The sequence below is a fragment of the Sinohyriopsis cumingii genome, chromosome 3, assembly GCF_028554795.1.
Source record: "Sinohyriopsis cumingii isolate HCF-2022 chromosome 3, ASM2855479v2, whole genome shotgun sequence".
NCBI lineage: Eukaryota > Metazoa > Mollusca > Bivalvia > Unionida > Unionidae > Sinohyriopsis > Sinohyriopsis cumingii.
This window is the reverse complement of record NC_142963.1, coordinates 4,913,483-4,940,517: the sequence shown is the minus strand read 5'-3', so window position 1 is coordinate 4,940,517 and position 27,035 is coordinate 4,913,483. Positions and strand designations below refer to the sequence as shown.

At 37.2% G+C, this 27,035-nt stretch overlaps 1 protein-coding gene across 2 annotated transcripts in view; it reads left to right on the top strand.

Moving 5' to 3' along the window:
* The first annotated feature begins 10,985 nt into the window (after window positions 1-10,985).
* LOC149802403 (uncharacterized) overlaps window positions 10,986-27,035 on the top strand; it is a 35,847-nt gene continuing 19,797 nt past the window's right edge. Inside the window, exons 1-2 of one of the 2 annotated variants that reach the window (XM_089951611.1) lie at window positions 10,986-11,136; window positions 12,173-12,299. In XM_089951611.1, the coding sequence (XP_089807737.1) occupies window positions 11,100-11,136; window positions 12,173-12,299 (164 nt within the window). In that variant the 5' untranslated portion in view covers window positions 10,986-11,099. Of the gene's footprint in view, window positions 11,137-12,172; window positions 12,300-16,658; window positions 16,706-27,035 lie in introns of those variants that run through there. The other variant, XM_089951612.1, reaches the window with a different exon arrangement.

The window sequence follows — 27,035 nt, the reverse complement described above, 5'->3', positions numbered from 1 at the left end:
AAAATTCCCTTCGTTTGAATTTTTCTCAACTTTTAATTTCATTTTGGACTAAATAGAGTAAAGATCAGTTCCTACTATTTCTCAAGCCTTAACAACCTATGCTGAAATAAGAGACAAAGTCAAGAAGCTTAATCCCTAAATATTAGTTTGAAATAAATTACCATTTTAATAACGTCAGTGGCTCATGATTCTTAAACTGATTCCAAACCAAAACCAACAGCAAACAAGCAAATTCATCCCACCAGATTCCTTTATAAACGCTGTATGACCACATAATCTTCTTCAAGGTCTGATGACATTTTCCGACGCCACTTGACTTTCATAATGATAGGCTTTATACTGTTATGTGCCTGATTCGTGCATAATTTGCTGGAACATTCCACACATAAAATGTAAACCTTAATCAGACTATACGGATTTGGGAAGGCCAAAAGGTATTAAAACAAACTAACCCTTATCAAAGTTTTTACTATGGTTTTAATCTTTATATCCCTCTAAAGAATTACCTGTGGAAATCTTATTGACGTACACATTATGGTCAACAAGTATTGGTTGCCGGAGTTGATCTTTAGGGACCGATACAGTCTACAATTATTCTGCTAAAATGATTCGTCAAATGCAGGAATATGTTGCAGATCAGTCTTCGGTATCTTCAAATTAGGTCTCCGAGCAATTTGAGTTTTTTAAAGTTTTCAATTGTATGTATTCACCGGATTCAATGTGAAATACCTTTGCAAAATAAAATGACACATTTATCTCTAGGATACGATTTTCCAATCAACTCTAGGATATCACTTTTCCAATTACTACATCAAACAGTATCTTCATCCTGTCTTCTATAGATATGTCCGTTATACATTATTCTCGGTCTTCATGCATTAAATAGTCTAAGCGCATATTATGTTATGGGCCACAAAACTTGATGTATTTACCATATCACTTATAACGGCTATTATTATATAATATCTAATGTTATGTGTGTCAGTAAGCCTATGTAAGAGATCTTAGTTATAACGCAGCATGTTGTTGTTGTTGGGTTTAATAACGATGAGAACCATGAGGCAGATGGATCTTTTATAACCCAAAGTTGTTGATGCTGGGTTTAACGCCATTTTGCAGCACAGCATATGCTATACATGGCGGCCAGTATAAATTGTGGGGGTAGAACCCGGAAAAACACCGAAATGAACCACCAGCTCTCGAGAAGCATCTAGCAAGCTTTTCAACATACACACATTGGCCGAACCCGAGACTCGAATCCAGGCAGAAGGAGGTGAGATGGCTATGATCCGTAACGTTTAACCAAATGCGTTATATAATAATAATAATAATAATAATAATAATAATGATAATAATAAATAGTATTATTATACATACATACATACATACATACATACATACATACATACATACATACATACATACATCATGAGCAGTGAGTGGTCTGTTATAGTGGAATGTCTCTTTGTAACAATTTCTTTTACATATGAACTACAAACACAAAAGATAATATTTTGTTATTTGTTAGCTGTTAACTTCAAAATCGCAGATGTAAACAAATATCAGTGAAGAGTATTACTTTGTAATATAAATTCCGAACTTTATATAACTTTAAGTACAAACAGGTCGATTAAATCAAGATGGCTACCGCCTACCTGAATGATGATGTCAACCAAAGTTTACTCTGAAGTAGATTTGAAAGATAGCGTTAGAAGCATCAGTACTAGGAACAATGACCTAGATTTAGAAAATATCTGGTCTTTCAACTCGATATGATAACAGGAAGAGAGATAGCATGATGTACACAGAGTTCACAGGGTGAAATTTTATGTTATTCTTAGCAGAACCCCTTTTCTTGGAAAATTTGTTCCGTAATTTCCAGAATTATTCGGATACGAAACTGGCCTATTAAATACTGGTTAGGGCTATATGTTGAATTCTGCAGAGCCCGTGTCATCAAAATGTATGCTTATATCAAAGAGCATTATTGGAATCCTTGTAGCTAATATTATTATGATCATGATTAGTAGTAGTAGTAGCAGTAGTAGTAGTAGTAGTAGTAGTGTTATTATTATTGATGTTGTTGTTGTTGTTGAGGATGATGATGATGAGGATAAGAATTTTATAGAGAAACACTCTATTCAGCAGTTTTAGTCTTTTGACTTTTATGTCTTTATGGAATCATTTGAATTCCACATTGTTTAATTTCATTTCTCCTTAACCTGACTGGTCATATAGGCGTCACTGATGACTTTGTGACAATCTTTCTCTATTTGGCCCTGTTCTCCGCTGTTTTTAGCGGCTTTTCAAAGACCATGCCTGTCCACTCTGTGATGTTATGTGAGACGTGATCATACCATCTTAGTTTGCGTTTTTTTTAGGCACAAATCTGCATATGGTCCAATCACAACTTGGATTATAATGCGCACCTTCTCACTAAAGACATGTCTAAGTATCAGACTGGTAGGATTCCTGGATACAATTTCATGTCTAAAGCATGGATTCTTCTCTCCAGTTCTGCTGTCATGGTCCACGTCTCACACGCATATAGGAATATGGACATGACGAGGGAGAGCACAAGCTTGATCTTGCACGCAGGCGTAATGTTGCTGTCCTTCCAAACAGGCTTCAATCTAGGACTCGTGTCTGTAATTTTAGAATTTGGGGGATTTAATTCGCAATTCCGTATGTTTGCTCTTTTCTCAGTTTCATTTTGCATTCTAGGGAAATAAATTATTTCTTGAATTATACAAAGTTTGTTGCTTTTAGCTATTCTATTACCCGTAACGAATAAGACTGATTCTGATTCAAGATATTAATGTAAGCATGAGAAATTTCTCAAGTAATCAACATTATGTAACAAAGCTAGGACAAAAACAGAGTCAGGTTGTCGGTCAGTCTCAGTTATAAAACATTAAAAGTTGTCAACAAGTTTAGGGATTTCCAACTGAAAATCTGTTGTCCTAGTTCCAAACCCAAATAAACATGTTTACCTCCTTTGAAAAATGATCTAATAGCTAATCCACATTCAAAGAGAAATATTAGTCACGTATTATGTTGCTTGCAAAATATATGTCCCTGGTCAGATACAGAGCAAACTTGGTTTTTGGACAAGGTCAAGTACAAATACAGATTTCACCACATACAGTTGTTAAGAAAAGCCAATAAATAATACAAATTAAATATGTAAAACACTTATTTATATATATCTCTCTTTCCGCCACCCAGGAGTGTTAATGTTAGTATTTAAAGATCACCGGCCATACTCCAACATTTTCCTATTTATATCAGATTTATATCACATGATTAAAAATAGTTATACTCGCACAGAAAAAATGAGAAAAAACAACAACAACAACAACAAAAATTTATCAAGGGTAAAGAAGAAATAATAGTTTAATTACTCGAAATAGAAGTATACAACTCTGTTACTTCACCTTAGTTACGATTTCCCACCTATAGAGGACGCAACCGGAAATGACGTACATTTATCCCTACAAGACGAAGTACATGCTTCTTGTTGTCGAAAAATAAAACACTATAAACTATGGATAGGGAATATTTTAGATGAAACTAATGAAAACTAATTTACTGTTCAGCCATATATCGGTATGCGTACACGACGCACTAGATTGTGTCGCTTTCAAAACTGTTCCATTGTTTCAATTTATTTTGGTTTGCATTGTAATAAAATAACCTATATATTCGATATCCTGTCGATAAGTTTAAACAATGAGTTTATTGCTCCATGCCAGTTGTTTATCACCCGGGCTTCTATTGGTTTGCCATATGTAATCATAATTAGTGTTTGCAGGGCAAATATTATACACACTAATAACTTGCTTTAATAATACTTTTGTAACCCATGCTAGCAAAAAGATAATCATTTGCACTCACATTGAATGTATTTAAAAATAATGATTTTTTTTTATTTGCGAGATACCGGCTTATAGTTAATCTGGATACAATACAATCTGGGTCAGTTTGCAATAGGTAACTTATCATGCGTAAATGGCAGGTGCCTTCAACCAATTGGGTGATACTTTCGTCTTATTTGCGATTTTGTTATTTGACATAAGCGATACACACTACACTAAGGATGCATACGCAAGCCGGCATCCTCTACATATACGGAGTTCGTGGATAAATACTTTTTTAAAATAATTTTCGCATGATGAAAATAGAAGGAATATATGATAACAATGCAAGGTTAATTTGTTTCATTTTATTTTCAAACATGTGTATGTTTATCAATTTATTTTGTACCGTGAGTGGGCAGGTGGGCACAAATTAAACACAAAATTATTTCCTTTCTAATTTGTACGGAATAATGGAGGAAATATGATTGACGATATTGACCAGTAATGACAAGTTTTCAATTTACGCGCGCAAACATTAAGACAACTTGAAAAATAAAAACAAACAATAAAATTAACTGAAAAGAGCTTCATATTGCAGCAACTAAATACTGACAAAATGCTCAACATTATTCTCTCTCTCTCTCTCTCTCTCTCTCTCTCTCTCTCATGTGTAATCTAGTATGTATTGTATGCAGCTGTGTTACAGCTTTAAGCCTAATATTAAGTATATTTGTTATAATACCTTATGTACACTACCCCAAGCAAAATGTATACGTATTCTGTAGAATATTATCTGTTACATATTATTGTTTTATAAATGATTATTGATAATTTGACCTGAAGACTTAAATTGAGAATGTCGTTGTGCAGATGCATATATTTTTAGCATAAAAAATGTATATAAATATTTTAATTAAAACAAGCAAGATATGTCAGTTTATGTTCTCTCTCGTAAACATATACGTTACGAAGTATGATTATTTTCTTTCAAAGAATATCAAAATAGTTTGTTTAAATTTAGTTTTTTTTTCATAAAAACCATAATGCCAAGCTTGAAGAGGATTGTTGAGTTATGGATGAGAGAGCCAGAGCTATACAACCAGGCAGAAAATCTTTTTTCCCTTCTAGTTATGTTATACCTTATTTTTAATTTTTTGACTGAGTAGAGCGAAGATTAGTTCCGGTTACTTCACAAGCCTTTCACAATTTATATTTGAAGTCAGAGACATAGTCAAGAAGATTAATTTCTCAATCTTTGGTTGAAAGAAGATTCGCTTTTACTTGAAGGGTCCATGGTAGGTATGTCCATAATACAACAGGACTAAAACCTAATGATGCATGAACCGAGTACCTTAACAGCAAACTACAGCAAATGAACACCATCGTCCAAACGTTTTCCTGTATCAAAGCAATATGACCGATATGATCATATTTCTTTTCTCCAAAGTTTGATGAAATCTATCCAAAGCCTCTTGACTTTCAAAGTTTGATGAAATCTATCCAAAGCCCCTTGACCTTCAAAGTTTAATGAAATCTATCCAAAGCCCCTTGACCTTCAAAGTTTGATGTAATCTATCCAAAGCCCCTTGACCTTCAAAGTTTGATGAAATCTATCCAAAGCTCTTGACTTTCAGAGTTTCAAACCGTAGGGTGACTAATTCATGCATTAGTTGTTGGAAAGTTCCAGACATATATTTTGAAAATTTAACGGTTGGACATATATGGGAAGGCCAAAAGTATATAAAAACATTGGTTCATCAAATGTTGCAATATGTTGCAGGTGAGCTTTAAGGATGTTCTGATTGGGTTTTCAAACCATTTGACAAGTGTAACAAGATGTACACTATTTAGGAACATTAATTTTATGTTTCGACTAATAAAAGTGATTCAAGATTTTGTGATAAGCCTTACTGACTCATACATGAAAAGCTAATGAACTTATGAACTAGACTAAGAAATTTCTGAGTGACATCGGAATAATATTTTGATAGCTCACTGACGGCTAATCACCAGAGGTACCTGAAATGGTCTCCATTTTCTCATACGGATGCCATTTTTCACAAAATAACAATATGGGACATGTGCTGATTCAGCTTCTCTAATAGCACGCTGAAGCAAACATGAGGTCTCATGATTATTCCTGTTCAACAACGACTGGTTGTATTGTGTTACCCTAATTAGATTAAGAGAGGATGAGTAGTAAAATCAATGCGATCAATATCTCCTGTTTCATCAATACCAGCATCAAAGGTGACCTGATGAAAAGACTGACCATAAACGTGTCAACTAAAAGAATAATTTCCAGATCAACATCATTCTCAAGAGCTCCTTTTGCCATAGCTCAAGTAACTCCACCAACAAGTTATAAAGCAGCAATCTCATTTTCAAAATTTTGATCAAAACATGGTTTGTCAAGTACTAATGGATAAAGTTCCAAACTTGTCTACAGCTAGGTCATTCCTTAATAATAAATGACTACATTTCATGGGTATTGTAAAAATGTCACGGCTACGACTGTCACATGTCCTGTGAAAACAGTCTGATGCCAAAATGACAAAATGGATATGAACGTTAACAAATCATCCCTCTACTTCCATGAATAATAACAGTTTCACTAAACAAATGTATTGCTTTCGGTACATGACAGTGGCTTTGACTTTATTCAAACAGGAGCAATAAGAATAGCTGTTTTGTATTCTCTTATTTATATTTCAACCTGATAAATGAAACTTCCTGAATTAAGGAATACTCATCAGCTTAACGAGTAGAATTTTCTGAAGTTTCAACCGTTTGCTCATCTAGGTAGACTCTGACATCGTAATTGACGTAATTATTGCACTCTTCAACTAATATAGGTTGTCTAAGATTATCGTAATCTCGATCAACCTTCTTGGATGAACAGCACCTATCAGATAGTTGTCCTTTTTCCTTTGAAAATTCGACACAGGTCTGTCCCGTCTCCTTTCTTCCTTTGCAAAACCTTTGTTGATATACCTCCGGTACCAAGCAATAAGCCTTTAAGATACACTCCTTAATCACATCATAACCAGCACTTTAATGTACCGACATCGAAGTCTTGACTACACGAGCTTTGCCAATAAATACATTTTCTAATAATAAAGTCCAATCGTCTCGTAGCAATTTCAAGCTTTTAGCCATTTTCACATGAAAAACGTATTTATCTTCTTCCTTTTCCGGAAAAGAGGGTACTAACCCAATATTTCTGTTAACATCAACACCTAAAATAGTATGTAATGGGGGGAGGGTCGAGTTTGCTCCGCTTCGCAGTTCTAATTCTTTTAATTTCAATTTCATTTTCCTGTCTTCGTTCTCTTTCTCTTTCTCTACATATGCATCACTTCTCTCTCTCTCTCTCTCTCTCTCTCTCTCTCTCTCTCTCTCTCTCTCTCTCTCTTTGCATCTCTTTATCCTTGTATTAATATCCCTCTCTGCGTTTTCTCTCAGTTTCTAAATTTCTTCTTTCATAATATGTTTTTCTCTCTTTTTTCTATTCATTTTCATGCTTTCCTTCCGAATCTGATGATTTTTTAAACTCTATATCCATCCGATTTTTAGACTGTAATTCTTTTAACTTATTATCAAAATCGGATATAGATTTGCTAATGAAACGTAAAACATTTATCAAAAATTATTTGCAACCAAATACTGAACCAAAATGTTCTTTTTACTCTTGTTTTGCCAGATATCATTTTGCTTCCGAAATAGCATAATGTCTGGCACACTCAGGCTACTCGCCTTTTTCAAAAATTCTAATCTTTCCTATGTAGGATTTTAAATACAGTTTGCCACATTAGTTGACATTGTGAATGCGTGTTGGTATCACTAAATATTGTATAAATGTGCCCTGGCACAATGAAAAATTAAGTTAATTTTAATAATTAGAGCAGGCATTGTCAAACTTTCTAAATATTAAATGATATCGAATATGTATTATTTCCCAAAACAATCCCTTTTACTACACTTAATTAAATGCAGAAATTGATATCATTAAATTTAGCGAATTCAGTGTTTTCCCTTTATATTCTATAGAAATTTCTTTATTTTTCATTATATTCTGATCAATATTCTGTATTTTTCCTTTAAAGTTTACACAAAATTGTGCATTTCCCCCTTGCATTATTTACAAAATTATGGATATGTGATAACATATTAATATACCCCGTAAAATTTGTAAAGTATCTGTCCCTTTGTATTGTTTTTTGTTTTTTAGGTTTGATAATTAAAGATGACTAATGAATTTTTACCATTTTATGTTCAGTACTATCGGTAATGTATGCTACTTATACCTCATTGTCATGAAACATAGATGTTACACAATCTCATTGATTTATAAAATGGATGCTACACATATTTTTGACACACAACAGATGAAATAACGTACATTAGCTGTGTAATTGTTTCCCATAAGACTCTTCCAGGTTTGGTAAGAATACGTGTCTTCAACAACATTTAGAAAACACTATAAACAAACCACCTTGGTATTATGTTGGCTATGAAGAACTAACTTCCGTATAGAGGATTAAACTGAAAAACAAGACAAAGTAAAACCCAACAATCATTCATGATTCTAAAACATAAATGTATCTCCTTAATATATAAAATCAAACAAAGTAAAAGAATTATAAACAACTTACAGTGTATGAATTCATAGAACGTTATCCTAAATTGTATTATCAATTCCATATCAAACAGGAAACTGTCCAAAGGTATTCCGAGTGAAGATTTTATTGTGTTTATGTGCTAACGTGCTAGCACCACTGAAGAAGAATCACAGTTCTAAATCCCACAGTTTTTGCTTCAAGATCATCCATTAAAAGTAGATATATATATATATATATATATATATATATATATATATATATATATATATATATATATATATATATATTCAATTCCTTGAGAAAGTTATTGACTGTATAAATTAAAAGTTGTCCATTCAGCTATCCCTACTAACATTTATAAATAATTCACGATTTATTGTCTCTTACAAAGTTAACTTGAACTGTGGAATAGCATACGTGATGCTTGTATTCGCTTATATAGACTCTATATGCGCATCAGATCAACAACATCTGAACCACTCAACGATATTCGAACAATTTAAATCATGTTTTAAAAACAAATTAACAGTCATACTCTAACATTCTCATGTTATTGAATTAAACAATAATTAAGGCGTGTATGATACCTCTGCAAATCAAATGGACTACGAGTTTCAAGTGATACTTTCCTGACATTCATTCAAACTAAATGTGTGGCACGGATTCTATATTTAGCATTCATTTGTTTCTTTCCTTTGATGAAACGTTCCCGCATAATTATAATAAACATTACTATTATACCCTAGAATTAACTAGTCTACAATCCATTCGTAACACTGTCGTGTCCTTCAGATGCAGTCGAATAAATTCGAAAGTCTAAACGAGTATTTGCCTAGTAGTGAAGTGAGATTGACTGGCCGATTACGGTTCCAAATCCAGAAGCCCATTCTAATAGCCACGTGACCTTTTCCCATTCCTAATTTTTCACACACGCATACTACTGTATTTGTAATCTACGAGGGTCCTCAAGCAAAGTTAGAAAGTTGTGAATGTACAGCCAAGATATTTACTCAATTTTATTTTCCCCATTTTAAATCAACAACATGTTTTGGGTTTCTATATCTGAGTGCGGAGTAGTCGCTGCTTTTGGATTTATACGACACCATTTCGAACTCAGCCAAACTAACCATGTATTCTTCGATTACCATTGTGCTAACACCACTTTGTGCGGTCGCGATAAGTTCCGAATTGACACTTATTCGCGAATGTAAACGTAACGGCACTGACACGGGTTTTAGCGAAATAACCCAGACATTTAATCGGACTGATGTACCTGTGATGGTTTCCGCAGTAACAATGCCAGCAATACCAAGGGCAACGATCCTTGCGGCTGTGATTCCGCAAATAAAATCCACGACAACAAACACACGCGTTTGTATTTCGCGAGTGAAACAGTTTAATCGGTTTCATCTGTAAGCTCCTTTTGCGCTTCGTTTATTTTCTCATGTCGGTTACACTGAGGGTCTGTCATAGCCATTCTAATAATTTTTATTTGACACTTGCCAGACAATTATAGAAAATATCTTCCTCTGGAATATTTCAGTCTCCAGCGATTGTGAGTTCTATCACCACGATCACATAGAATCAGATTGGTAACTAAAACAGTAGTTCCCGTTTTCGTCCAAGAAACTGTTAGGCGAACACGTGCTTCCTTGTCGAATAACATTCAAGATTTTTATCTTCATGGTTGAGTCAATATTGGTTCAGTATTATCGACCGGGAATGTAACTACGGCTCCCGCACATAGCCCCTTCCCATCCATTTCACCTCTAAACACGTTTAAGCATACATCTGTAAATCTTTATAGCTGAACACTACATGCTAGACCCTTCCTCCAAAAAAGAAATATTGCTGCTGGCGCCCCTGCATAAAACCGAGGTGAATTTGTAAGTGAATTATACTTCATCGTTGTAGAAACAATCACTCAGTGGTTTCACGCCTGGCGGGATAGTCAGCGACCGGGCGTTTTCATGTCCTGATGATTCCGATCTTTTTCGATTTGTTGGAGGCATGCCAAGTGGTATCAACGACAGATTTCTCTCTGACCTTAGTGTAAATTATATGGGTGTAGTTAAGGGTCTGATAACGACATATTCACGAAAGAATGCATTGACAAGATAAACAAAATCACCATCGATGTTCGTAGAAATGTATGTATGTATGTATGTGTGTGTGTGTGTGTGTGTGTGTGTGTGTGTGTCCAATTACTTCGTTACAGGGCATTTCAGTAAATGAGATTTATAAAATGGACACTAAGATCATTACGTCAATAAAATGTTTTCAATATGAGAATTAGAAATACATTCCAGCAATCACGTATATGCTGTTCTAGAATTTGAAGGGAATACTGTTTCTATGTTTCTAGGCAAAACTAGCATTACCACTATAATGCAGCTAACGATTGTCGTGCACAAACACAACCCGTATTCGATTGTCATGTGAATGGTATTATCTTCTATGACGTTATGGCCTATCATATAGAGACGAACACTTAACCAAATATGGAAAGCCTGTTCCTTTTTCTTGGAAAGACGACTCGTAATATCTTTCCTCCAGTATAAAAAGACTTACCTTGATCAACCAAGGTTTTAAAGGAATTGCTACGACAACGACAGGCATGAAACTGACACGTGTTTTAACAGTTTTGCTTTTTGGTAAGATCTGATCTACATTTCACAATATCTAATTATGTTAGCTATTGACTACTTGATGTTTTTGTCTGTTACGTGTACTTGAAAGTTTCAACTCTCTCAGTTGAATCAATAACTTTAGTCTCCTACATTTCTTTTTATCTTACTCATTGGTCATCGCTTTAATTATAGTTCCTTCCACACAGCATCACGAATTTTCTCCTATCCGTAACTCGGTAAATTTTCAGGTAAGCGTCATTAAAGGTAGCTAAAAGTAACTAATTCTTTTCACACGAAGTATTTAACGAATTGGATACTTTACTTTTAGCTGCATTTAATGACGCTGACCTAAAACAAATAACATGCTGAACGAACTATTCTAAAATTATAAGGCGTATTTTTTTTTCTTCAAAACTAATATTATTATATTAAAAATGGCTAATCATGACATGTACAGATCATTTTGTAAAGTATTTAGTATCACGTATAAACTTCTTTTTTAAAACCAGGATATATATATATATATATATATATATATATATATATATATATATATATATATATATATATATATATATATATATATCGATTCCAAAGTGACAACAGTTGGATTCCCCAATGCACAGTGACATTATAAGATGACCAGTTTACACTGCATAAAAATTTCATCGCTTTTAGATCAATACGCTCAGTTGCATCTGCACTCTGAACCATCAAATTTAACAAGCATGCAACAATTTTGAAGTAATACATATTTTGAATGATTTCATAAAGTTGTTTGGTTTCTCTGTTATTGTTGCTGACATTTTGCGAAGGAGATTGATAAAAACGTTTTAGATTATATGTTTGCATTTAAAGAGGAATAATAATAATAATAATAATAATAATAACTTATTTAAAGAGGAGCAATATTTTAGCCCTATTAGGCAAGTATGCGAACAGGGAAAATGAAATAAACATGAATCGAAAGAAATGCACTCAATGCCAACACTTTATTAATAGGTACAGCAATACAAACTTTATCAAACAGTTAATAAAATAATTTCTTTTTTCATCTCAGCTTCTTTGACTGCAGTTTATTCCGATGGCTGCGATCAACAAAAAATAGAACGGTGTACGCAAAGCTATGGCACTATAATGAGTACAACTACGGTTATATCACCAAATTTCAAGCAATTGCTTTGCAGGTATCAATGTTTTTGTAATATTCACTGAACTCTTTATGAAAGAGTGCAAGACTGAGATCATTGCTTGTTTCTCGCATGTGATTTAAGCAAACTTTTTAAAAGCATTTTTAATTGTTGATTATTCCTATGGTTGCGTTCGACAATAATTGAATCTTGGCAGGACGATTCTGTCGTATTGGCGGAATTTTTGACATCTTGACACCTTGAATCTTGGCAGGACGATTCTGTCGTATTGGCGGAATTTTTTTCATCTATACATTCTGCTTAGTTAATATGCAGGTATCGATGTTTGTTTTATATGCAGTGAACTCAAGCTTATGAAATGAATGTTGGATGGAGATCAATGCTTATTACTTATATGATATGCTTGCACCATATTCTAGCTGTTATTTTGTTTGAAGTAAGTGAAATGGGTTTTATCGTTTTTTTAAATATAATTTTCATGTATTTGTTCAATGTCAGTAAAGGTAACTTTCACACTGTCAGCTGTAACCCAAGCTTTTATCATCCTGGTTTAGCTACAGCTTTTAGATAACAACAATTAATATACACAGCAAACTCATCTGTCATAAGCACTGGCCATTTAATTTTCCTGAGAAATATTTCTTTCATATCAAGATAAATAATACTTATTTCGAAATAATATTGTAGCAGTAGTGAATAGGGACACTCTAGGGACTAGGAGACTTCCATGTTAAAAAGGGTATATCCACTCTGGGGACTATGTAAAATTTAACATAGGAGAAAAAAATATCCACTCTGGGGACTATGTAATTTAACATGGGAGAAAAAAAATATCCATTCTAGGGACAAGGGGAATTGAACATGGGAATAGAGTTTGGGCCTGTCTAGGGACAAGGGGAATGGAACATGGGAATACTGTGTGGGCCTATCTAGGGACAAGGGGAAATGGAACAGGGTCGGGACCCTATTTTAATACGGTCCCGACCTGATGGGTCTATGGAAAGGGAACAGGCAAAAAATTGAAACAGGGAGGGGGTCTCTATTTATTTTTTCAAAATAAAAAAAATAAAAAAATGGGATAGGCAATTGAAAGTCAAGATGTTTTCGAGACCTATGAGTGGCCCTGAAAAGGGCCTTTGGTTTCATCATCATCTTCTTCTTTTATTTCCTCCACTGCTTCCACCAAGTTCTCACTTTTGCCAGTATTCCTTTCTTTTTCTTCTCCTTCTCTGGCATCCAGTCTGGATGACCTATTGCTCGGAATTTCTCCTGTATTATGATCCAATTGTTGTTGAGTTTGTCAAAGGCCTCTTTTTTCTTTAAGTTTTCCTTATCCTTTCGTTCTTTATTCCACTTGTTTTTGATCTTCTTTACTTCTTCCTCCATTACTTTTCTCATAAGTTCTTCCGATTTCTTAAGCTGGTCCAGGGATTTTTTGACAAAGGACCACTCTGTCCATTCCATTACGTCTTCCAAAAAGCACCTTACTTCTATCAAATTATCCATGGCTTCCTTTAAGTGACCAATCTTTACATACTCTGGATCTATAAAGCCTCTTAGTCTTTTTACTTCTTCTTCAATCATCTCTTTCACCAGATCCATAGCTAATTTCAGGTTGTTCACTTGCCTTCTGACAAAATCCCGGGTAACTTCATGCTTCCATTCTCGTTCAATCCTTTCCACTACATAAGCTCCATCCACCATCGAATACCAAATGTCCTTCAACTGGTTAAACAATTCTGTTACAGCTGCCATCTTCCTTGTCTTTATTCCTTAGAATGGTTCGAACATTTGTTGTTGTTGTTGTTGTTGTTGTTGTTGTTGAGTTAAATTATAGTGGCTTGCGCTTCGCATTGAGCATGTACCACTGGTTTATGATGCCACAGGCACCTAATTGATTACTCCTTGGAGGAAGGAATGGAGCCACTTCCTCCAGGCATTTCTGTGTTCACAGAACACTAATTGATTGGGCCGTCAGGTCGAGGTACTTTTGTGTACATATCGATCTGATTGTAAGGCCTATGTTTTGTTTGAGTGGGATTGGACCCAGCACACACTCTGTCATTCATTTGCACTGATTAGCGACTAGTGGGATTGGACCCGATCTAGTTCGTATTTTTAATTTATGATGCGTGCACTGCACGTATGTGTTTTGATGTCTGTCCGTGGCAAAGGGCGAAAGTGGCTAGGCTTGGGCGGAGCTGTCTTGCCACAGGTTAGCAGGGTTTTTCCGATCCAGGGTATTTTAGTTCTAAATTTCCGTCTTTGGAATTTGAATCATAAAAACTCTGTGCTGTTTTTAAGAGAGATAGAGTCTATTGAGGTCGATGTTAGCTTGTAGGTGACAGCATTTGTCGATTGGTTTTGCAGCCTTGTGCTGCTGGCCCTGGATGGAGTTGGTGTTTTTTTCCATCTTATTGAGTAATTGTTTTGGGTCCTAATTATCTAGTTGTAAATTTTGGTTGCAGCCTTGTGCTGCTGGCCCTGATAGTCATTGGGTTTTTTGACTACCTTATACGAGTAAGTTTTGGGGTGGTATTCTATATATTTGTTATGTTTGCAGCATTGTGCCGCTGGGCCTGACAGTCGTTGGGTTTTTTCGACTACCTTATATTTGTAAGTTTAGGGTCTTGGTACGGGGATCCCTGATGGTCTATTCTTGCGACCACCTTATACGTTCTATTTTGGGATTATATGGTTAAATCTAATTTTTGTCATAGCTGTCACCTATATAGAAGATAAACTTTTTGGAGCTGTTAGTTAGGGTGTTAGGATAGTAGTATGTTAAGAGAAGTGGAGAAGGGTTGTTTATTATACCACCTATCCCCTGTATATTCCTTCCTGGTATTTTTGGTCTAGTTATCTATTTGGTGTTCTTTAATTTACGCTTGTTATTTGTATGGTTTTATCAGTCAGTGGACTTATTTGATTAGATTTGTTTGGATTCAGCCTTAGTTTGTTTTTATTATTCAGGGCCATGCACGGCCGTGTTAGTCTGTGAACCCACGAGACTTATCCGGCCGTCCTAGTTCCTGTTTAACTGGTCTATAGCTATGCATATATTTTATGAATGTGTTTATTGTTGTAATCTAATCAATTTTGTTTTTGTTTTTAGCTAGTTTCAGATTAGCTTCAGTCAGTGGACTTACTTGATTAGAATTGTTTGGATTCAGCCTTAGTTTGTTTTTTTATTATTCAGGGCCATGCACGGCCGTGTTAGTCTGTGAACCCACGAGACTTATCCGGCCGTCCTAGTTCCTGTTTAACTGGTCTATAGCTATGCGTATATTTTATGGTTTGTATTTAAATTTTTGTATATATTTCCGTTTTTTTTAAGGAAAGTTATGATGTTGTTGTATGTGGTTCTTAAATTGGGGTTCGTGCTATTAAGAAATTCTGGATATGTATACGGCGATCCTATTTTATTTTGTTCAGCTTTGAAAATTTCCCTTTCTTTCTTTAACCTGTAGCATATGTTTAATATGTGGTGCAGATCTTCAGGCACCCGACAGTAGAAACAGTTTGTGTTGTCAGGTTTTGGTCCTATGTGTTTTCCGTAGCTGCTAGCCAACTTGGTTTTTCCTGTGTAAATTCTATTTATTACTTTTTGATCTTTCCCTTTAAGTAAAGGCGGTTTCCTATTTCTAGTGGTTTCTTTGAGTGTGGTATGTAGTTTTTTGCCTGTCTTGCTATTGTCCTAATATTCCTGCCATTTCTGATTTATCATGACTGTCATTAGGCTGTAGATTTCACTAACACTGTAAGCCAGTGGTACGTGGTTTAGCTCGCTTAGTTTTAGTTTAGCTAAGTCATCTGCTAGATTGTTTCCTAGTATGTTTATGTGGGATGGGACCCATAGGAATTCTACTTGTTGTTTATTGCTTTTTAGTTTCTTTAGTATTAAATTGGTTTTATTTAGGAAATTCTCTCTGCTGTTGGTGCTGTTATTTAGAATGGTTGTAAGGACGCTTAGCGAGTCGCTTATTATTACTGTTTGGGGTGGGTTGTTTTTCTCCACCCATTCTAGTGCTTGCCCAGAATTCTGCTGTGTAGATTGAACAGTTTTCCGGTAGTCGGTGACCAACTTGTATCTTAAGTTTGGGGATTACGTATGCAGCTGCTGTTTTCGCGGGATTGGTGGTTTTTGAACCGTCTGTGTATATTTGTAGATGGTTTGAATACTTAGTTGCTAAAATTTCTGATGTTATAGTGTGCAGCTGCAGTTCTTGATTTAATTTATTTCCATGTTTGGTGACAGAGGTATTGATGTTTGGGTCTTCGTTATACCAAGGTTTAGGATCAAAGATGTTGTTATTTTCTTTTTGCTTTATGTCTATTGGGAGTAGTTTCGTTAATTCATGCACTATTTCTCCTGCAGGTACGCGGTGCTTTTGAGTGTTGCTAAAGGAGATGCTGCATTTCTCTATTGCTAGCAGTGTGGGGTAAGTGTTTGATTGTGTTTGTAATCGGGCTGCGTATCTCAGTATTAGTTCCTGTCTTCTGAGATAGAGTGGAAGTTCACCTGTTAGTACTTGGAGCTCTACTAGTGAAGTTGATGGTAATGCTCCAGTGATTGTAATTAGGGCTTTTCGTTGTATTTGCTCTAATTTTTTTAGTTGTTTTGTTGGCGCTAGATTGTAAACTTGGCACCCATAATGAAGTTTGGATCTTATCAGTGCCCGATATATTGCTAGCAGTGTTTCCTGATGGGACCCCCAGTTCGATCCTTTAAGGCTTCTTAAGAGATTGATGTCCTTATCGCATCTTTTAACTACTTCCTGTATGTGTTTTCCCCAATTTAGGTGTTCGTCGAAGTACATACCCAGAAACTTCTTGAATTTAACATATTTTATTACTTTATTGTTTATTGTGAAAGTTGGTTGTGGTTTGTTTATTTTGTGCGTGGGGGAGAAGATGATGACTTCTGTTTTATCCTGTGATAGTTTGAACCCCCATTTGTCAGCCCATGTTCCTATGTTGTTTAGACTATCTTGTATAGTTTGTGTGGTTTTTTGACTACTGGGGTTGCCAGCTTTCCATATTCCGCTGTCGTCCGCGAATTGCGAAATTTCAATTTGTGTAGTTGCCAGAGTTTTATTTAGGTCGTTGATCATTAGGTTGAAAAGAGTGGGACTGAGTACACTGCCTTGGGGAGTTCCATTTTCTAAGGAGTGTATTTCAGAGTGTGTGTCTCCAACTCTAGTTATTATTTTGCGGTCTGTTAAGAAGCGTTCGATGAAGTTGAACATTTGACCAGTAATTCCATAGTGATTTAATTTGGCTAGTAAGCCTTTGGTCCATACTAAATCAAATGCCTTTTCTAAGTCTAAGAATACCGCTATTAGTTCTTATCTGCTTTCCTTTTTGAGTTAAAGTCTAATTTGATCGCTGTTTCCAGTCTTATGAGTTGATCCGTGGTGGATCGTTTGTTCCTAAATCTGCATTGGTTCTCGGATATTAAATTATTTTGCTCTAGGTGGCATTTCAGGCGATTAGTTATTATGGTCTCCATAATTTTGCATATGTTATTTGTTATGGAGATAGGTCTGTATGAGTTGACGTGGTGGGGGTCCTTGTTTTGTTTCAGGATAGGAATAACTATAGCAGTTTTCCATTTATTAGGTAATTTTCCTGTTTTCCAGATCTTATTTAAGAATTTAATTATTGATTGTTTGATGTTATTTGGAATATTGTTATACATAATATATCCTATTTTATCCTCTCCAGGGGAAGTTTCTTTTTTGGTGCTTAGTGCTTTATCCCATTCGGCAGTTGTGATATCTTTATTTAGGTAAGAATTTTTGTTGCCAATGTCAGTAAATAGTTTGCTATGAGTTCTTTCTACCTTAATTCTATGTTGTTGGAATGAGTTGGTGTGGTTTTTATTACTGCTCATTTCTGCAAAGTGCTTAGCTAGTGTTTCAGCTTTATTTTTGTTTGTAATTGCTCCTGGTATTTTTGGTATGCTATTTGATGTTTTCCCTCTGATTGCTCTAATTTTATCCCAGACTTGTTTGGTACTGGTTTTGATATTTATACTTTTGCAGTATTTTTGCCAAGTAGTTTCTTTGGCTTGTTTGATGATTATTTTGAGTTCTTTTTCTTTGTTTTTGTAATTGGTGAAATCCAGTGAGTTTCCTGTGCGTCTAAATTTATTGAGTAATTTTTTCTGATCTTGTGTGTTTGTTGGCATAGTTCGCTCCACCACGGGACTGGTTGTTTGTTTGGGCGGCCACTTGTTTTAGGTATGCTAGATGTTGCAGCTAGGTTGATAATGTTAATCAGGTTATCACAGTATGTGCTTAAATTATCATTTTCTATATCCTTGTGGTCTATTGTGCTGAATAAGGTTTTATACATTTTCCAATCTGCTTTTTCGTATCTCCACTTGAGTTGTGTTTGGTGTGAGTTGAACTGAGTATCATTTGCAGGGTGGTTATCATTGGGAAGTGGTCACTGCCTATGGTGTCAGTTTGATCCACTCTCCATTCCGCCACCTGTGCTAATGATGGGGAGCATATGGTTAGGTCGATGGCGGTGAGGGTACCATTTTCGGGGTTTAATCGAGTTCTGGTACCGTTGTTTAGTATGGTCAGGTTGGATTCTGCTATCCAAGTTTCAACCAACCTGCCTCTTTTGTCCGTTCGGTCACATCCCCATATCTCGTTATGCGCATTGAAATCTCCGTATATGACTACTCGGTCCACCTGTCTATTGTCATTAATTTGTCGGTATGAGTCTATGTTTTTGAATTTTTACTACTGCCTCCTGGATCGTATAAATTAAATATTTGGATGTTCTCTATTACTGAGTTTATTATTAGTGATTGAATTTCCACTGACTGATTTTCGTCTACTTTGAGAGGTATGGGCACTGGTGTTACGTTAGGCATGTTATTTATACTGAAGGTAGCTAGCCCCCCTCCTTGCCCTTTGAGTCTATTTTGAAAGTACCCTGGGGCGTAACCCTGAATTTTTGGTAGGGCCCTTATTTTGTTGATGATTTTTGTCTCTTGAATGCAGATTATGTCAGGTTTTATAGATAAGTTTTGTATTTTCAGTCTTAACTCATCTATATTGCCTGACAGTCCTCTTGCATTCCATTGCCATAATGTTAAGTCCCTATTTGTTGTACTATACATGATGGTGTTGTTCATTTATTGGTCTATGATGTTGTGGAATTTTATATCCTACTTGTTCGAAAATGAGTTGCAGTATAGTTTCTAGGTGCCTGATCCTACTTTCTAGTGCGTCTAGTTTGTTATTTATTATATGTGTTGGATCCTTTATTTGAGGGTTGTTTCTAATATCTGACCTTTGTGGGGAGGGTGGGTGTGGATGGATAGGTCTGCTAGGAGTTTTTGGAGTGGCAGGTTTCGAGTTTGTTGTTGTGCAGTCAGATACAGTGAGCTTCGATTTGTTTGATAAGATTTTCTGTTTAGCTAGTTGATATCGTATGTTTGTAGAGTTCATTAAGTGTATAATCTGTTCTTCCCTAATAGCATAGGGGCAGTTTGGTGTGTCGGGGAGGTGGTTGCCCTTGCAGTTTGTACATAATGGGGTTTTTCTTTTGCATTGCCCTCTGTGGTTCCCCCCGCACTGTTTACATGTGTATTGGAATTTGCATTTTGAGCCGTAGTGGCCCCAGCGTTGACAGTTATTGCATAATCTTGTTTTATTGATATAGGTTTCAAGTTTATATCTTATTCCTGTGGGATTTAGTTTAATTATTGTTGATAGAGTTAAGTTAGATTCAATTACTGCTGCTGTTTCGTATCCGTGGTGGTTCCTTAATTTGAAAGCTCTATTGATTGGGGTTCCACCTTCCTTTATTTGTTCAGTGATTTGTTCGTTATTTAATTTTTGTAAATTTCTAGTCAACTTCAGGACAGATTTGAAATTTTTTTTGGTGGTTCTGCCTTTTCGTGTGTTGGATTCCTTGGTTTATTTGAAAAATTGTTATTTGAATTGCGAGTGCCTCCTGTGGTTGTTTGGTGGTGTTTCTCTACCTGGACTGGTATCGAGTTGATATCCCTTATTTCTAGATATTTGGCCATTTGCCTTTGAGTGCTATATGCACTATTATATATCCTGTGTTCGGTCTAATTATTTTGAGCTGCCCTGAGTGGTTTCTTTGTAGGGCTCCTATGATGCTGTTTGTTGTCATGTTGATAAATCTCGGGTTTTTGCTTTTGATATATAGTGTTAGTTCTAGAGGGTGGTACTTAATTTTTGGTGTTTGTTTTTCGTGTGTTGTGCAGTTAATTTGGGGGTGGGTGGTTTTTCCTAGTTTGCTATGTTCTTCTATTTGTGGTTTTTGGTTTGCTAAAGGGTGGTTCGTATTAGTTATATTAGTCTGTTTCAAATTTTGTTTCAAGGGACCTTTTCCTTTTCCTATATATTCCCTTTGATTGATTGTTCTAGTAACGGGGGTGGGGTTAGAATCTGTGTCGGTTTGACTATATAGTAAGTCGTCTTCCGTTAATGGTTTTGATGGTCCCGGGATTTGGCTATTGTGGTATTTGTTTACACAGCTTTTTGTCGGATTTACGGGTTTTATTTGAGTTTTGCCCGTAGGCGTTATGGTTGAGTTGCCTTTGTTTGTCTGCTTAATTCCCTGCTGTGTTATCCCGCTATAGCTTCCTGTCCCTGCTGTTTTTGTTTCGATTTGTATAGTTAGAGGAAATTTTCTAGGGGATAATGCCAATGTTTGGAAATTGGGGGTTGGTGTTCCGAGAAAAGGATCTATCATGCTATCTTCCATGGCCAAAGTATTTTCCAACACCTCCTCTCCCGGTAAAGTGTCATAGAGATTAAAATCGATTGGAGAGTCAGGGTTAAGTTTTTCTTTCTGTACTCGGATTAATTCAAAGTCCGGGGTTGAGGAAGTGAGGGACAATTCAGTGGCTTGGATTTGTTTGGAATCTGGAGTAGTTTTAAAGGTTCCTATGATTGTAGGTGTGGTAACTGGAGTGTGTTTTTTAGAGTTTGCTTTGTCCATTTTCCTTTTTATGCCTAATTTCCCTGTAATTTTTGGTGTTCCTATCATGGATTGCCTGTTTTGTGAGGTTTAAAGATGCCATATTGTTAGTTGGGGATAAATTAAATTGGTAGTAAAGTAGAGAAAAAAAGTAGAGTGCTGTTGTTAATCCTTGTGACAGAGAATCTCACAATATTACCGGTGCTTGTACTAATATGAGGATTCTGTCCAGGCGTATACTAGTATGTTTCCTAGTGCCTGTTTTGTGGATCGATGCTAACAGCTAGAAAAGATTAGGTTTTGTTAAAGAGAAAGAGAGTGATTAATTTGCCGTTGTTTATTTTCTTTTGATTGAAAATCGCACTTCGTTATTGGAGCTATATCGTGTGCGGATTCAATCCAGGTATTTCTAGTATGATTCCTAGAAACTGTTTTGGAAAATAGGCGGCAAATTAGATGTAAAGATTTAGATGAAGCAATTAGAGTTTATGAATTCTTAAAACAGCACAGAGTTTTTGTTGCTCGAAAGTTTAGTAATTTTTCGTTGTGGACTTCGTTGAAGGCTGAATTCTTGACGATACCAAGGATCAAACGCTTGGGTAACTGACCTTGGAACAGATGATCTTCGATCATGGATCGCTGTCCAGCAGGAATGGTGAACGTTTTTACTTCCACGCGTCGTATCGGATACTTGGCGGTCGTTCTGCTCAACGTTTGACTGATGTCGTTTCCCACTTTGGGTAACACTTCCACACGTCGAACGTAGAGCCTGGCTTCTTGAATAATGGCTTTGTACTCGTTAGCATGGGCCAACAAATGGAAAGCGGTACTGCTACGATTCAGTCTCAGGCGAATATCCACTACGTTCAGTAAATTCTTTTCTTGTAACCACATGTCCAAATGCAAACGATCCATCAGTTCTAAACTACGTCCTTGCAGAATTTTATTTCTACGTGTATTAAACCCCACATTGTGAGGATCGTCATCTGCTGTGAGGGCTGTATCGTTAAATATGTTATCACACGCTGTGTCAGGTTTCCATACCACGCAAGCATCCAGATGAGTATTCTTGGCTTCTTTTCCGTACGTCAAGAGATTTTCCAGGTAGGCACGATACGGGTAAGTATCCATGTTGCTGCTGACCAGTTTCTTATTCAAGTACAAGTCCACTTCGCTGAACAAGGAATGCATGAAATTGTTGACAGGCGCTACCCTATCATTGGCTGCAGGATTGGTGTTGTCCGTTTTGATCACTTTGACTTTCAAATACAGGTAACTGACACAAGGCAAAGAATTACGATGTAATCTTCGGGCTGACCTTTGAAGTCAAACTCGATGGGATCAGAATCCGTCAAAGAGGAGACGGGATGGAATTCCACCCATTGGGATTCTTGCATCGTCATCATGGTCGGTGGCATGGCAAACAGATCCAGTTCCGACTTGGAACAAGCGCAAGACTCTCGGTGCATCATTTTTTCTCTGTGTCTCAATATTTTAATAATCGAACACGTCTAAGTCTCGAACGGTTCTTCTTTTCTTTGTCTTTCTAGCTTTAAAAGTGTGAAGTCTGGTGAAAGGGTGTTTTCTTCGTCGTCTCTTTCTGCCTTGTCCTTGCTGAATGCCTGACTCGGTAGCGTGCAGGGCATTTATGGGTGTTTCTCGTCGACCCAAAAGGTCTTTACCCGTTTTCAGCAAGACATTTTTGCCTGTCCTCAAGAAAACATCTTTGGGGTTTTGTTTGTCGATGATGACATTTTGGAGAAATTCTTTGCCTTGTGTCAGTGCCGCATCTTTCAAGGCGTTCAATCCGCGTGTCACCATCGGTTTCAACACCGGAGCCACCGAACGAAATGCCGATTTTAACATATCTCCTAAACCGTGTCCTCGCTGTCGAGCAACCCCTCGGTACACTGGATACATGACTTACGAGTCGTGAGAGAACCGTTTTCGAAAATGGAGTTTCATCGTGACTTTCCCTTTGGTGAATGGAATATTTTGTCCCAGATCTCCTTTTATAGCAATGTTGACCGTGTCCAAATACGACTTGCTGACGGGCAAATAGTGAGGATGTACAAATTCGCGGTGAACGTGATAAGTGTGTCCACCTTCCTCGTCAGCTCTCGTGGCAGAATCCACTTAGAAAGGAATGACACGCAGTAAGGGTACGGAGGTGTGTCCCACCACGTTGTACTCCACCACATCGGAGTACACAAACATCAAATTCAGTCCTTGGTTCAGTTCTACCGGGGAACGAAATAACTTGCTAAAAGACTCGTTGTCGTAAATGATTGGTAATTCGTTTTTCTTGATCATGGCCATTCTTATGTCCATGTCTCCGCCGAACATGTCAAACAATTCAGGACAAAATAAAATGGACACGATTTTACCCCCGTCAAATTTCATGAGGAAGCGACGAGCTGCTTTGTGGTACTCCATGGTGACACTTTTTTTGACACTTTCCAAAGCTTTCAGAAACACGACATTAAATCTGGAGGTAATGGTGCTGACCAAATGTTGACCACTAAAATAATAGATTGGGGAAATGAACAACTGGTAGGACCACTTCTGAGTTTTGTCATCATAGGTTTTGTGATCATATTTGACATGAGTATTCAAGTACTTTTGCATTGGCTCGTCATAAATTTCCACCGTAAAAAAATTTTGATTAGGAAGGACATTGACGACTTGGGTCGGGTGAATGATTTCCATTAAAGCCACTTCCCAATGTGCTTCGTGATCTAATGGGATGGCCTGAGGTAATTTGGCCGTGTAACAGCACAACGTGTTCTTGGAAAACACCTCCATGGAACTGTCACTGGGTAAGGTTAAGTAAAATTGGTTGTTATTGCTCATAATTCCAGAGTTCTGTGGCTGTCCGAGGAGGCAGTCCTTTCCTTTTCTTTCCTTGGGTTTTAGAAGAGGGATGGTTTCTGGAGGGTGACATCTTTGAGTCTTCAGCACCAAAAAGACTGATACCCCTACTTAGTCACAGACCTTTTTTATACTGGAACGCGTCGCCACTGATTGTCTTTACGTCGTATCAACTTCAGAACAGGCATGACACGTCGTGCAGGGGTACGCAACGGACTAAATCGAGCCAGTTCTTGCTTGGACAAATTCAGTACACTTTGTAACATGCCCGATCTCTCCTGGACTTTGATTTTAGGAGAAGGTACTTTGTGAGCAGCTGCCACTGCCGCTAAATTGGAGGGTCCTGCCACTGGGGAAGTTCTTGGGGTCATCAACGGAGACGTTCTTGGTGTGATCAACGTCTCCAAGTACTTAACAGTTCTTGGTGTCATCAACGGAGAAGTGACTGAACCTGAAGGCTGCGTCCTGGTTGAAGTGTCTCTCTTGCGACTAGTTTTCCTCAGTAGGCTTTTTTTTTCTGGGGACTTTTTCTCTGTTTCTTTTTCTGGGGGCTTTTATTTTTGCGGGGTGGTGTCTGGTAAGAGGAGGGTCCCGCCACTGGAGAAGTTCTTCGAGACATGTTTCTCCTTGGGGACCTGGTCTTGCCACCGTTGCTTTTTTTCTTCTTCTCGAGCTTCGATTGACTTCTTTTTTCTTGGGAAGAACTTTGGGAGCGTTAGGATCCCATCTTGAGAGAGAGAGCGAGTGATGACCCCTCCTAGAGTACCGCTCCCTCCAGGTTTCAAAATGATTTGTTTTTTGGTTTGAGTGTCGATGTGGGTATCGGCCAGTTGGGTCAAAGCGACTTTGTTTCGATCAAAAAAGCGTTTGGTTTGATGAGGAATCTGAATGATCCCTTGGAGTAATTGACGTGCTGTCACCGTGAACCATCGTAAGACTTCTTTGAGACTAGCTTCTAAGACACGAACTCGTATTTGTGGATTTTTTTCTCGAATGATGCCATACAAGGCACGAATCAATTTGACGGGAAGATGTGACTGAATGGACGTCATGTTCAAACTGTGTGAGACAGAAAAAAGTGTCTAAGGTTTTTATAGATTTTTTTGTTGAGTGAAATTAAGTCGAGGACGGAGACGTGTACAGGACAGGCCCTCCGTCTTGGCGCCAGTGGTGAAACAAGTGGGTACGAAATCGCAAATCCTTGGGGGTCGTAGGTTTCAAATCGACGAGTAAATAGGCGTGTGGTGTTTGGGTGGCATCGTCGTACGCCTGAGTCAGCCAAGACGTTCCTAACTGTTTGGCTAAGAGTTGCACTTGCGATTTATCTCGAGGGCTTTTAAACAAGACCACATAATGCGCATTGAGACTGATGGTACAATGGGAATACTTTGTTGAAACAAATTTTGGGTGATGTAAACGACACTGGCATTACGGTGATGCCCTTTGCGCGTGAACCACAGTTTAATTTATTCTTCGTCTTCTCCTAAGATGTCGTCGAACATGATCAAATGGATTTGACGGGAGTCAGAGACGATGCGATTGTCTTCTTTAGGAATGCCTTCCACAAACACGATGGATTCGCCTTGACTTTCTCGCAAGAGACTGTACACCGATTGCCACTCTTTGTAACACCACACGACACGTTGAGGCGGACGATCGATCAAATGATGTTTATGTTCGATCAACACAACATTTTTTATTCAAAAATCACTTAACACTAAACAACAACTCTAACATTTTTAACAATAATCCAACAATATAACATCAAACAATTTTTTCAAAACACAACATTTTTTATTCAAAAATCACTTAACACTAAACAACAACAACTCTAACATTTTTTAACAACCATGCAACAGTAAAAGTTTCTCCACTAGGTAAAGAGGGATAACAGTCTTCCATGGTTTCTAGTAATCTAGGATGACTTCTCTCAAACTGTTGATTTCTATGGTATTATCGAATTCTGCATACAGGATGACGTTCACCGTTTCATCAGGGTCTCGGTCTTTAAACTGAATTTCCACACGAATCTGGCCGGATTTTATAGGGTGGAAATGTCCCTCGTCGCTGCCTTGGTCTGGAGTGAAATCGAAAGCCCACAAAGCGTAGCCTCCTGCATAATCCTCGTACGTAATACCGTGACTGGTATTGGTTCCTAACTGTCCGGTGGCTTCGTACAAGGACAAGTACGATCTCAAGTAATTCTTCTTTTTAAAGTCAGGTTCGAAAGGTCGGGTACACAAGGTCTTGCCATCGCGACTGACTTCGATTTTGGACACGCCAAAGTGTTGAAAGTAGAAAGGATTTTTTTCGGCAGCTCCGTTGTAGGCTGTATTCTCGACGATACCAACGATCAAACGTTTGGTTAACTGTCCTTGGAACAGATGATCTTCGATCATGGATCGCTGTCCCTTGGGAATGGTGAAGGTTTTCACTTCCACGCGTCGTATGGGATACTTGGCGGTCGTTCTGCTCAACGTCTGACTGATGTCGTTTCCCACTTTAGGTAACACTTCCACACGACGTACGTAGAGTCTGGCTTCTAGGATTTTGGTTTTGTAACCGTCACTATCAGCCATCAAATGGAAAGCGGCACTGCTACGATTCAGTCTCAGGCGGACATCCACCCCGTTCAGCAAATACTTTTCTTGCAACCACATGTCCAAATGCAAACGATCCATCAGTTCTAAACTTGTGTCGGCTCCCGTGATTCTCTTTCTTCGTTCTACAAATCCATCATTGTTGTCTTTCTTTTCATCAGTTTCCAATATTTCAAACTTGGTAGGTTCGTCAGCTTCCCATACCACACAGGCATTGAGATGAGTGTTCTTGGCATCTATTCCGTACGTCAAGAGATTTTCCAGGTAGGCACGATAAGGGTAAGTATCCATGCTGCTACTGACCAGTTTGTTATTCAAATAC